The 13,094-nt window shown below is 38.0% G+C and overlaps 1 protein-coding gene across 1 annotated transcript; it reads left to right on the top strand.

Moving 5' to 3' along the window:
- The first annotated feature begins 2,737 nt into the window (after window positions 1-2,737).
- Window positions 2,738-6,689, top strand: LOC148013385 (pentatricopeptide repeat-containing protein At2g13600-like). The gene has a single exon (XM_087668210.1). It carries the CDS (start codon window positions 4,001-4,003, stop codon window positions 6,143-6,145), a length of 2,145 nt encoding a protein of 714 aa, XP_087524336.1. The 5' UTR covers window positions 2,738-4,000; the 3' UTR covers window positions 6,146-6,689.
- The last annotated feature ends 6,405 nt before the right edge of the window (window positions 6,690-13,094 follow it).

Genomic DNA, 13,094 nt, shown 5'->3' on the forward strand with positions numbered 1-13,094 from the left:
ATAGGATAAGATGTCTCTTTGGCTTGAATAGACTTTTGAGATGTAGGTACAACATGTGATAGTGCCTTGCCTTGGATAAAAGAAGACAATGTCACAATAAGGTTTTCTTCTTATTAAATGTCATCTCTCAAAGGCCCTACACTACACTGAGCTTTAAATATTTTGTTTTATCCTAGCCAAAATCTGGACCATTAGACATTGCCAAGTAAACCATGGAGCTATCAAGATCTACATAATTATATGGTGTGACCCTCCCACATTGCTTTGGCTTGTTAGCATCTTTGACGCAACATTTCTTGCAAGGCCCCAAATGAGATTTCCTTGGGAAGGATACGATAAACACCATTCATTATTAGGGTACTCTCGCATAAGAAGAGGTGTTCTAGCGTGTCATGGTTTCTTACTAAAAATAATAGCTTGCTTTGTCTGAGGCCACATTGGCTCCTCGTTACTACTAGAACTATAATCTGATGTGAAAGAGTCGTATCTAGACTCTAGAGTTTTGCATGTTGGTAGCTCCTCTTCATGTTTTCATTTTATATGAGAGGACTTTGATGGTAAAGGAAGTTGTTGTTGAACACCTAAGGGTCAGTCCTCAGGTCCTTCATTATTCTTATGCTTTGATGCTTGTGTGATCTTACTTTGTTTAATAGAAGCACCACCTGGAATAGTGCTCTCTTGCCAGGGGTTTGATAATTTAGTGGCTTGCCCAATTTGCCACCAAGATCTCTCTCACCACCCTTCTCAGCTTGAAATTCACTACTTTTCTTTGTCATGTTAGTAGGGGGAGGAGAATCAAATGGACATAATGTATTCTCTTCAAGAGTATACTCCTATGTCTTCTTGGACTTCTTACTACTCTCTTCCTAAGTCCTATCCATGACAAAAATGATTCAAAATAAATAGACAAATGCTAAAGGCAAGAATTAGAGGTTTCTCATAATTTAAGAACCTTATTGCACTATATCAAGTGAAACTAGATATTAAACTTTACTCGAACTTGATACATTGCATTAAGTTGGCAAAGATATTGATAAAAATTCAAGATAATCCATCAAGTTGTCTGAAAGAAGTTAGAATTTTCTTAGAACCTTGGTGTACCAAGCTCTCTATAATATTAAGAAAATTCATTGCTTAAGTGATCAAATATGTTAAACATATTCATTATAATGTAAGCTATTGCATCAAGTTAACCTACTTTTATCAATCATTATTCTTAATCAAGTCATTACCTAAATAGAAGGCCTATAATTTCAATAAAAAGAAATATTTTAAATATATTTTAACACTAGCCAAAAATCACTTACATTGGCATTTTCAGTTGATGTTACAAGGTTATTACGCTAGATTTGTATGGGTTGGTCTTGCTCCTTCTATAATGCTCCTCTACTCTAGCTTGGTGATCTCTTGCTTGTAAATGAGAGGAATGAGGCATGCATCCCTTCTTATAAACAAAAATTTCCCAACTTAGCAAGTCCTTAATCCTAGGGCACCTTTACACCAAGCCCTATCCCTAGCCTAACCCTAGCCTCAACTACTTGCCTCATAAAAGACCATTGGCCCTATTATTCCACTTTGCTATTGTTACTGGGTTATAGTACTATCCTCAATCATTTCCTCTAATGCTCTTGCTAGCACCTACATTGTATATTTTCTCTTTTATGAATGGATGCTTTGTCTTTTGATCCATATGATGGATCTAATGCTTTATCTTTTGAATCCTTTGACTTGGATATCTTATCAAGTGCATGCAGTCCAACCCACATTACAAAGAAAAATGATGAGGATATTGTCAAAGAACAAGGTCTATTGTATTTTGATTCATTTGATCCCAATACTTTGGAGGATATAAGAGGTTCCTTGAATGGCATAGAGATGCAATCATCAAAGCATGTAGATCAATCATACTTTCAACATCACAAGTCATCCATAGATGTTTCATGCATGCAAGAAGAATGCGGTGTTAAAATAATTATGTATTTTTAAAATAATAGAAGAAATTATGGTATGGAATGCATTAGGTTACTTGTAAGTGATGCACAAATTAAGTATGCATTGCAATGTGATTGTTGCCATAAGAATTAGCTTGCTATATATGGTTATTATAGAAATTGAAGGCACTCTGGCATCATTATTTTTCTTTGATATACAGTCAACAAGATGCTTTTCTTTCATCAATGTTGATACCATGGGTATGTGGAAATTTTCAATATTGCGTTTATAACATAGTGGTTTGTAGGACATATTTAAAAATAGGCTTAAGCTTAGGCAATACTCATCTTAAAAGAGTCAAATATAGAATATCTAAGTATGATGGATATAGACTTGAGTCAAATGTTACCATTGGTCCTCCAAGCAAGGTTGCAGTTTCTTGGATGGAAACATACTTTAAGGCACATTGTGAAGTTATGCTAGTAAATGGGAGGGTTGATCTTGCCGATAACTTTACTAGGACTAAAGCATATTTCAAGAATATTTACAATTTGCATTGGATGGAGTTGAGCTCTCGGTTTTACATCAAAAGTTGATTCTGCAACGCATCTCATAACAAAAGTAATAGTATAATTACTTGTTAGACATTATAGACACTAACTATCATGGCAAATTAGACCAAAATCATGCGGCACTCTTTTGACGGATCTTGCATCTTATTGCATGTTGCAATTTGCAATTCACAAGTAAAAAATTTGCAAAGGAAAAGGTTTTAAACCACCTTCTTTAGAGTTTGAAGGTTTTTTAAGTCACTGTACATTAAACGTCGGTTTAGGTTTTGGCCGAAGGATCGCTGCAAAATCGCAGTTGGTGAAGAAGAAGGGCTCATCGATGGCGTTTCCCATGGTCATTCAGACATAGGAAAATAGACCTATCTCTCAAGCTAAGCGTTAATCAGTATGTGAGTCGAGTGGGCTTATTAGACTCAAGAGAATGGTACCTACCGGCGCCTTGACTGAGGCATAACAGGTGGTGCCGGTTGCGGCTAATGCCTTTGTGACAGGAGCACAATGCACACTTTTGACTGTCATAAATATGGCAGTGGCTACGAAATCCCGACCATGAAATGTCCTGTGTGTGTTTCAGTCATCAATGGTGGCGGGTTAGCTAATTTCTCAAGAAATAACAAGCCCTCCAACTGACAACAAGGCTGCATAACGGGTCCTCGAAATAGTGAAACCCCTTCCTGCTCAGATACAGTTGGATGAGCAGAGAACGCTGTATCCGAGAAGGAGATTCGATCGCATCCGAGGAATCGAAAGTACGGCAGCGCGAACGACTAGGTTCTGAAGTCTGCAATAATGTTAATTTTGATGATGCGTTATTGAAGCTGATGCAGAAATCCATGAATATGATCTGCTTTCAAATGTTGTCAGATCAATATCAGCAAGCTCAGAATTTCATGGGTCTACTGTTTATTTCTTCTGGGAGCTAAGATTTGAATCTTGAAGCTAACTAAGAATGATTATTTAGGACGACATTGTCTTAGCTGGTGCTCGCAGGATTCGCCATGATGTTGACATTTCACGGATGATCATCTATCTGAAGATGACGATGATAATGCTGCTGGTGTCACATGATTATCTCACATGTGTTTGGGGGGGGGGGGTCTAGAGGCATGCTGACAGTTGGCACAGTGTGCAGTTGGCAACAGGTCAGTAGATGTTCATGATCACAGTAGTAGCTCAATGTAAGGTTAAATGTCAAAGAAGTGTCTCCACATTTTGATCGACTAGATGGGACAACAACAGTCTTCTTCGGTGTAGTGAAGTATTTTCCATTTTTGGTATAATTACTGGCAACCAAACTTTGGGGAAAGAAATTTGAGGTCTCAGTCGTACATTCAGAGATCCCTATGTATATACAGCTTTATAAATAGTGTCTACTGGTATGATGACAAGCGTTTGGAGCATTAGGGAGTTTAAGTATCAAATGCTTAAAAGGAGGAAAAGGAAAGCCCTGGAAAGCTGCTTCCTGAAGACTGTTTGCAGCATGTCACGTCTTGTTTATGTTTAACTGTCTGTCCTTGCACTACCCCTCAAGCACTCGCAGGCCTTATTCCATTTCTGGCATCCCCAACAAGCATGCTAGCAAGCTCAGCTGCAATGGCAGAAAGTACAACAGACATGAGCATGAGACAGTCCCCCATCTGACAGATGCCTTGTCTGCTCTCATCCTTACCCTTGAAACAGAAACAGGATGTAATGCCTCCCTTTGCTCTGCCCTTGAGCAAGGTAGGCACCTCCATGACCTTGCCATCAGACATGACCTCATTAGTGAGATCCCTGTTCTCAACAAGTTTCTCAGTGTCTATGTCAAATGTGGATGCCTTCCAGAGGCTTCGTGTCTGTTTGCAAGAATGTCTAGACGGAATGTTGTGTCCTGGACAACCATGGTTGCAGGATTTGCGCAACATGGACATGCCGAGAGAGCCATTGCATTATATGACAGAATGAAGGAGGAAAGTTCTCAGCCAAACTTGGTGACATATATCAGCCTCTTAAGGGCATTCACTGGTCCTGCTGTCCTGGAGAGAGGCAAATGTACTCATTCTCAAATAATTTCTGATGGCTTGGATGATGATGCTATGCTGGGGACTGCATTAATCAAAATGTATACTGAATGTTCGTTTCTTGAGGGGGCACGTCGAACATTCGACAATATCACATACAAAGATGTGGTTGCTTGGACTGCAATGATGGCAGCGTATATTAAGCTAGGGCATGGCAAGGAAGCTTTGGAGGTCTTTCATCAAATGCATCATGAGAGTGTACTACCGAACCATTTTACTTATAATGCAATGCTCAATGCGTGTGCCAGCTTGCTGGCTTTGAATGAGGGCAAGATTGTCCATGCCCGTGTAGAGAAAACACCGATTGTGTCCATTGTCTTTGTAGGGAATGCTCTTCTTGACATGTATGCCAAATGCGGGAGTATCAATGCTGCTTATCAAGCTTTCAAGCAGATGTCCAAGAGGGATGTTGTATCGTGGAATGCCTTAATTGCTGGATATGCCCAGCATGGAAATAATGAAGCAGCCCTCAGGTTATTTGAGGAAATGAAGCAGGAGGATTTCCAACCAAATGAGTTCACCTACAGTTGTGTTCTCAGTGTCTGTACAAGTTTAAACAATTTGACTTTAGGCAAGGATATTCATCAGCAGATCAAAAGTGCTGGATTTCACTCAGAACCTGCTGTCGTGCATGCTCTTATAGATATGTATGCCAAATGTGGCAGCATACAAGAAGCACACAAGCTGTTCGACAAATTGGGCTCACAGGATGAAGTGTCTTACACTGCAATGATCACAGGTTGTGTAAGACATCAGCTCGGCAGGGAAGCACTTGAGCTATTTAGTCATATGCCTAAGCGTGATTTACATTCTTGGACTGCAATGATTCAAGGCTATGTTCTACAGGGGTGTCATAGACAGGCACTTGAAATGTATGAGCAACTGCAAGGTGAGGGCTTAGCACCAAATGAGTTCACTTTTGGGACTGTTATCAGTGCATGTGCTGCACTTCTAGATGTTCAACAGGGTAGAGAGGTTCACGCTTTCATTGTGAAAGCAGGGTATCAATCAGATGTTATAGTTGAAAATGCTTTAGTAGACATGTATGCCCGATGTGGGAGCATATTTGATGCTTGGCAAATTTTTGAGAAAATGTCTAAACGAGATGCAGTATCATGGAATATAATGATTGGGAGCTATGCCCAACATGGAAAGGGAAAGGAGGCACTTCAAATATTTCAGGCTATGCAGTCAGAAGGTGTCATGCCAGATGAGTTCACATTTAGCAGCGTTCTTAGTGCTTGTAAACATGCTGGTTTAGTTAATGAAGGATGTTATTATTTTAGTTGCATGGTAGATGATTATGGCATAGCACCATCACCTCAACATTACACTTGCGTTATTGATTTGTTGGGACGAGCTGGATGTTTGAATGAGGCAGATGACCTTATAAGGAGAATACCATCACAACCCAACGCTGCAGTATGGACTAGTTTACTTAGTGCTTGTAGAAGTCGTACCAATGTAAATCTAGCTGAGCAAGTTTCGGATCACGTTTTAAGGTTGAAACCAGGAAATCCTGCAGCACAGGTACTCTTGTCAAACATTTTTGCAGCATCTGGCAGGTGGAATGACCAATAACTTCTAGTGCATTATTTGGGTTGTTCCTTCATCTGCCTTTTTGTTAGCATGGCCCATTAGGGCATATGCTATTATAATGGTGCAGTGACAAGGTGGTGCATCTCTACAAAATTACCTCTAGTTAACTTAAGTGGCCCACTTTTGAGCTTGTGTGTGTAGATCTCTTGCTTTTGAAAAAGTCAGGTTTTTAAAAGAAAACTAAAGCACCATCACTCCCGGCTCAGTGACCTGCTTGTGTATGTGTGTAAATCAACACCTGTTTTGTCTAATATACTTCCATCTTTCTCTAATCACCCCTGAGAGAGCATCTCTCTAATGCCACAAAGCAGCCCACAAGTATGAAGCAAGAAATTCATCCATCTTCCCTATTGTGAAGGCGCTCAATCCATGTGTTTGCTGTCCACAAAATCAGCCCTGTTCAACCACATTTTCACCTGTTTAGAGCAGCCTTGTTATGATTCAAAGCAGCCTCTCATCCTATCTATGCTATCATCCATCTCCTAGCAAAGGTAGTAGAAGGAATGCATTCGGTCCTCCAAGGACAACCCGAAAATTGCATCCATCGTCCTCCAGTAGGCAACTATTTGTAGCCCACAATAGCGCTCAAGTCATGCTTTACTTTTCCAAAAGCAAACACCTTTCTTGCCCATCATGCATTTAAAGTGTATACCTTAGCTAGCTTTGAACTTGTCCATTTTGGCGGATCTAGTGCACACTTAAAGGTGTCATCCTTTTTGCGTGCGAATTTGACTGTGATATGCTTGAGTTCCACTCATATGAGCCCAATTAGGTCATATAGGTGGAAGTGTTCATAATATTCTATTTATCCCACTACATGAGTCCACGATAACTTGTGACCACTCATCATCTACAACTAGCTCTAATGTAATTTTATTTATATTTAGTAAATACAAAGGAAAAAAGAAGTTTAACAAATACTTAAGGCAAAATAAAAAAACGGATTTTTTTGGGGTGTTGTGACATAGTTGGAGTGTATTCACATGAACAAGCAATAAAAGCATGAGGAACTTTACCACATGATGCGATGATTCTAGCATCAAATTCATGAGTTTTGCTTGCATCATTAATTTTGGTCACATGTTTATTTTTTGAACCCTTGGAATATACATACAAGTATCACATGTAGCTAAATTGCCATACTAATATTCTTTGATTGTTAAATATAGGAAGTGAAGATTTTATAAGGTGTAAATATGACATTGATGTCCTTAAATAATGAAAAAGGGATGGAAATGGAAGATTATGAATGGAGAAGTTCGGGTGTTGGAACTTATTATGCACTATCCTATACAACCGCTATTCCTAAATCAGCACATGCTAAAGTAGAAGTAAGTGTTTTTTTTTTCAAACATCAAACTTTTAGAATTTAATGCTCTTTAAAGTTTAGGCCAATTGTTGATTTAGTAAATTTTTTCCATTAGACTCACACATCCAAATGTCCACAAGGGGGGGTACCTCCCTTCCAAATATTAGTCATAGAACCATGTAGGTGTCTCCTATAGACACTAACGATAATCTGTGACACAAGCAAATGGCAAAGCTTGATTGCAATTGGGATCCCCCCTCAAGTTGCTTGCTAAGGAAGGTTCACTAGAGTATTCAAGAGACAAGAGACTTGATTGCACAAACACTCCATGTGAACATATGTGTGCTTACCCCATGATGCACCTTCTAGGGCTTGAACCCACAACCTCTAGGTTATGAAGCACAAGATTTACTACTAGGCCATCACTTTGGGGACAACATACTTTAGTATTTGGTAGATGAAAGTAGTGTTGTTTTGAAAATTATGTAGTTCTCATATTGATAATTGTCCCTCTAATTGGGCACACATATAACTATTAAACAACACATTAGCATATATCTAGACCTAACATAGGGATTATTATATGTTTTCATGATGAAATATGTAGTGTGATACAGTACAAAATACTCATAGAGATCTGAATATAGAAATAAGATAGAACAAGAATCGCCATCTTCATTATGACTCAGGATACATTCTGAGTTGGCACTTTGAAGTCAACTTGGGTCAGCTATGCCACTCATCCTTGTATGGAGTTTTGTAGAGAGTGGTGCCTTGCATGGAGGAGGAAGTGGATATGGAAGAGGCTCATTGAGGATTACCGAATGGTCATTTCTATACCAAGGTCATAGTTCAAAAAATTTAACAACTTGGTTTGTGGTGGCCCACCATGTATAGTGATGTGTAGAAGTGGGTCCATGAATGTGATTCTTGCAAGCTCTCTATCCCAATCCTTCCAATGGTGCTCCACTAAGTCAGGATTTTCCACAATTTTTTGTTAGTGGTCAAATCCAATTTATTGGCCTGGGGATGATATGGCAAAGACTTATGAGAATAATCAAGAAGGCCCACCTTGATCAACGTGACCAATTCCATTGGATGACTATACCTGGTAAAAATATATTTAAAAAACAAGAGGCTATTGACTAAGCAGAATTATCCCTCAAGGCCCATGCCTCAACTTATTTGTTGTAGTTATCCATAGCTGTCAAGATGTATTTATTTTGAGTGTAGGCCATAGCAACATGTTTGAATGGCCCCACAAAATCTAGACCCCACTTATAAAATGGTTCTAATGGAAGAATCAGGTGGAGAGGTAGATGATCTCAGATAAGGGTTTCTTTATATTTCATGACGAGTGTTGTGAGCAAGGGGGAAATGGAGCTACATTTTTCTCCAATGAGAGGTGATATTATAGAGTGTAAATGACCTAAACTTATTCAAGGAATTATATTTGCATACATGCATTGAGCAATGAGCACCCAACACAATTTAGGCACGACGTTCTTCAATGCATGCATTTCTTCTTTGTAAGCATTGATTGCTTGATGTGCATAGCATAATTTCATGCTGCACACTCCTCAAGCATTAATGTATGAGTATAAAGTCCATTGATAAAAGCATGGTGTAGGATTCCATGCAATAGGAAAGAGTGAGAGTTTTGGGTTTCATATCAAAATTTCACATAGTCAAGAGAGCATTGTGAGGACAAAGGGTGAGTGCAGGTCTTTTCTTCATGATAGAAGTGAGACTAAGAGAAGGGATTTCTTGAGATATACTATTTATGAATTAGCACTTTATATATGTGTGTGTGTGTGTGTGCGCTTTTAGAGCTAGGGCCTAGTAATTTTGTATTTGTTGGCCTTTATAGTGGTAGGTGCATTTTTATACTAAGATATATATATATAGATGTATTTAGATGGAGACTTATTATCTATCCAAAGTGCCCGGTGAGCGCATGTGAATGTTCATTACAAAGAGCATATAGTGAGTTATGCATGCTATGAATGTTGTGTATACAATTGTATGTGAAGAGTATCATGTTATTGAAAGGTGGAGTAGGAGTGGAAGTAGAAGCAGAAGCAAGAGAGAAGCAAGAGCTATGGAGGTTCAAGCAAGAGAGAGTAGGAAGGTGTGTATGAACTTCAATAGTTACAATGTGTGACTTGCTTGTCTTATTCTATTGCCATAGAAAGAATAAAGTGATAATGACAAGTGGCCATATGGGAATTAAGTATAAGTAAATGTAGGTGATTGGGCATAGACAGCTTTTAACCCCCAACAATCTCCCATTTAAAGGTGAATGTGCTTGAATGTGGAAAAAATAAGGTGTCAAATTATAGTGTGTACATAGAAGTACAATAGGATGAGGAATAGACATAATCTCGTTCTATGTCCATCATCTTTGTAAGGAAGGCATATTTTTCCATAAGGAGACTTTTAGTGAGCAGATTTATCGGATTCTTGTTAGTCGAGATCTTGATAAGCCTTGTATGCTTATTGTCAATCATCTCTTTGATGAAGTGATAATGGACCTCAATGTGCTTAGTCTTTGCATGAAAGACTAGATTATCGATTAACTAAATGACACTCACAGAGTCCAAATGTATGAAAAACTGGGTTATCAGTCAATTGAACGATACTCATAGAGTCCAAATGCAATGTAGGAGTCATAGTCATACTAAGGTCTACCAAGTGGATGGCCTAGCTATAAAAATTCCTTGCAAGCATTAGTGGCTGCAATGAGCTTAGCCTCTGTAGTAGACAATGCCATGTATTTCTACATCCTGGACATCCAAGGAACATCACCTCTAGCAAAGGTGAAGACATAGCTAGAGTTAGACTTTCTACTATCTATATATCTTGTATAATTAAAGTCTTTGTAGCCCATAACTCTAGTATCTTGGTCACCATAATAAATGCATATATCTATAGTGCCCTTAAGGTATCTCATGATATCCTTAATGGCATCCCAATGTTTCTGACCATGTGTTGTCATATAATGAGCCGCAAATCCCACTACACACGATATATCACTTCTAATGGCTACCATGGCATACATCAAGATGCCCACTGCAAATGCATACATGATCTTGGATGTCTTAGCCTTCTCATCATTTGATTGGGGACAATTTTCTTAATTGACCTTCACATGAGAAGGTAATGGGTAGCCAACATGCTTACCATGTGTATATGGAACTGCTCAAGGACTTTATGAATGTACTCCTTTTAGGACAAATAGAGGAATCTCTTAGAGTGATTGCACATAATGTGCATACCAAGTATATGAGAGGCATACTCCATGCCCTTCATCTAAAAGATCTTCGAGGTAAGTCTTCAAAGCATCCAACTCATCATGAGCACTCCCAAAAATCAGAATGTCATCAACATATACCATCATAGGCCGCCTTCTTGTAAAGACACTGATCCATAACACTATGAAAATGATCCTATGAATGCATAAAGGCATCAAACTTATAATACCATTTCCTAAGTGTCTCCTTAAGTCCATAAAGACTTTCTCAACTTGCATACCAGGTGTTCCTTACTCTTTTTCTCAAAGCCATTAGGTTGCTATATATAGACATCCTCATGTAGGTCCACACATATAAGAAAGTCGTCTTCATGTCAGCCTCTGAGCCATGTTAACATCCATTTGGTATAAATCCAAATCCATTTGTGTAACCAAGGCGAATAATAAGCGAAGGGTTGTCATTTTGACCATAGGGGAGTGTTGAGATGGCAAGTTGAACACACACAAATATTGATGAGATGAATCACTTGGTTAGATGGGTTTGCATGTCTATACTTAGCATGTTGATAGTTATTATGATCCTCACATAGCCACTAGCTTATCACTTATTATATTTAGTTTATTGCATCTACCAATAGCTGGCATAATTATAGCGCCAATCGTTTAGTATAGGTAGTTATGCACTGTTTGACTTAGTAGGACATTTTTCTATATGTTATATCTTATCTATACTTTGTGTACATTGTATTGTGAGAAAGAAGAAGAAGAAACCATCAAGAAAATGTTTTGGTCTTGATCTCTCCTCTTATGTTCTTGAGTGATCTTCCTCCTATGTATATGGTGTGTATTTGGCACAATAGATCAAATAAGTTCCCCTACCATGAGATTCTTGACATCTTATCAGAGTGGCACTACTAAGAGAGGCTAGTTTTGATGAAGGCCAAAGTGAAGGAGAAGAAGTAAATATTCAAGAAAGCAAGAAATAGGTAAGAAACTCTCCTATTCTTCCACTCTTTCTCTTGGATAGTGCCTATGGAGGCATTGAAAGCAGGGCAAAGTGAAAATCTTAGATTGCTGTGAGATTTGGTGTGCGAGTAGAGCAATGCATTATCTACAGATTAGTTCTTTAGAGATCTCTCGCTGCTTTTTTGGTCATTTGAGGCCATTTCGAGCCCCATTTTAGACTCATAAGGCTGCGGATAACAATTTCAAGGTATATTGCGATTTCGATTGTGTTGACCAAAAGTGGATACACGAGTTACATATTTTGAATCTCTAAGTTTTGAAGTGTTTGCCAAGAAGAAAATACAAGTTTATTTGTAAATAGGTTGTAGATTACATGTACTGTTGAGCAGTCAATGAAAAAGATTGTTTGGTATATTGCTGTATACTTGTTGTAAAAGGTTATAGAAGACTTGATGTTTTGTATCGATTCTATGATAATGATAGAGAAGAGTGGAAACCCCATTATTAAAAAGCTAGAAAAGAACAACTACATGTCATGGAAGTTTTGTGTGACGAACTTCCTTACTAGAAAATCCTTCTTTGAGTTTGTTTTAGGTAAAGAAAAGAAGCAAGAGTTGAGTGACCTTGTGACTATAGATGAATTAAAGGCATGAAAAGAATGGAATGTAAAATATAAAAAGGTGATATATTGCTTATCAACAACCATTGATAATACTATACTTGGATATATAAAAAATGTAGAAAGTATATAAGCAACATGGACCACATTTGAAAATTTGTTTTTTATGAATACAAAAACATGGAAGATTCAGCTCAAGGAAGAGTTGAATACTTTGAATAAAGGAAAATTGTTTGCCAATGAGTATGTTTTGAAGGTGAGAAGCATTACAGATGCGTTGGCAGCGATTGATGCAATGCTAGATGATGATGATTTGATATCATCTACTTTGGGTAGTCTTAATTAGAAATAATTTATTACTTACGTGCATATGTATCCCTTAGTGGTAGCAAATATTTTATCATGTTTATTGATGATTGTTCAAGAAAGCTATGTGTATATTTTATGAAGGAAAAGAGTGATGCAGTTGAGCACTTTAAAACTTTCAAGGTTGCTGTTGAAATAGAAACATGCTTAAAGGTTAAGTGCTTGAGGTTAGATGGAGGGGGAAAGCACCTCTCTAACAAGTTTAGTAACTTCTTGATGTCTCATGGAATAAAGAGACAATTTACCCATGTAGAAAATGGTTATGTGCTTATGGAAATTGAAATGCTTAAGTACAAAAAGAGACTTTTCCTTCAGGTAGTCCATGCATTCCAAAAATTTTAATGACATTTTTCATCAATCCCAAGTTGTTTTTTATCCATTCTTTTCTCCTAGTTTATTTTTATGTTCCACACTTTAC

This window comes from Lygodium microphyllum, chromosome 26, assembly GCF_053477565.2.
Source record: "Lygodium microphyllum isolate KBCC chromosome 26, Lygodium_microphyllum_v1.1.10, whole genome shotgun sequence".
Taxonomy (NCBI): domain Eukaryota; kingdom Viridiplantae; phylum Streptophyta; class Polypodiopsida; order Schizaeales; family Lygodiaceae; genus Lygodium; species Lygodium microphyllum.

Bases quoted from the DNA above. Each gene is read 5' to 3' on its own strand.
- LOC148013385 (XM_087668210.1), top strand. From the start codon at position 4,001: ATGTTTAACTGTCTGTCCTTGCACTACCCCTCAAGCACTCGCAGGCCT.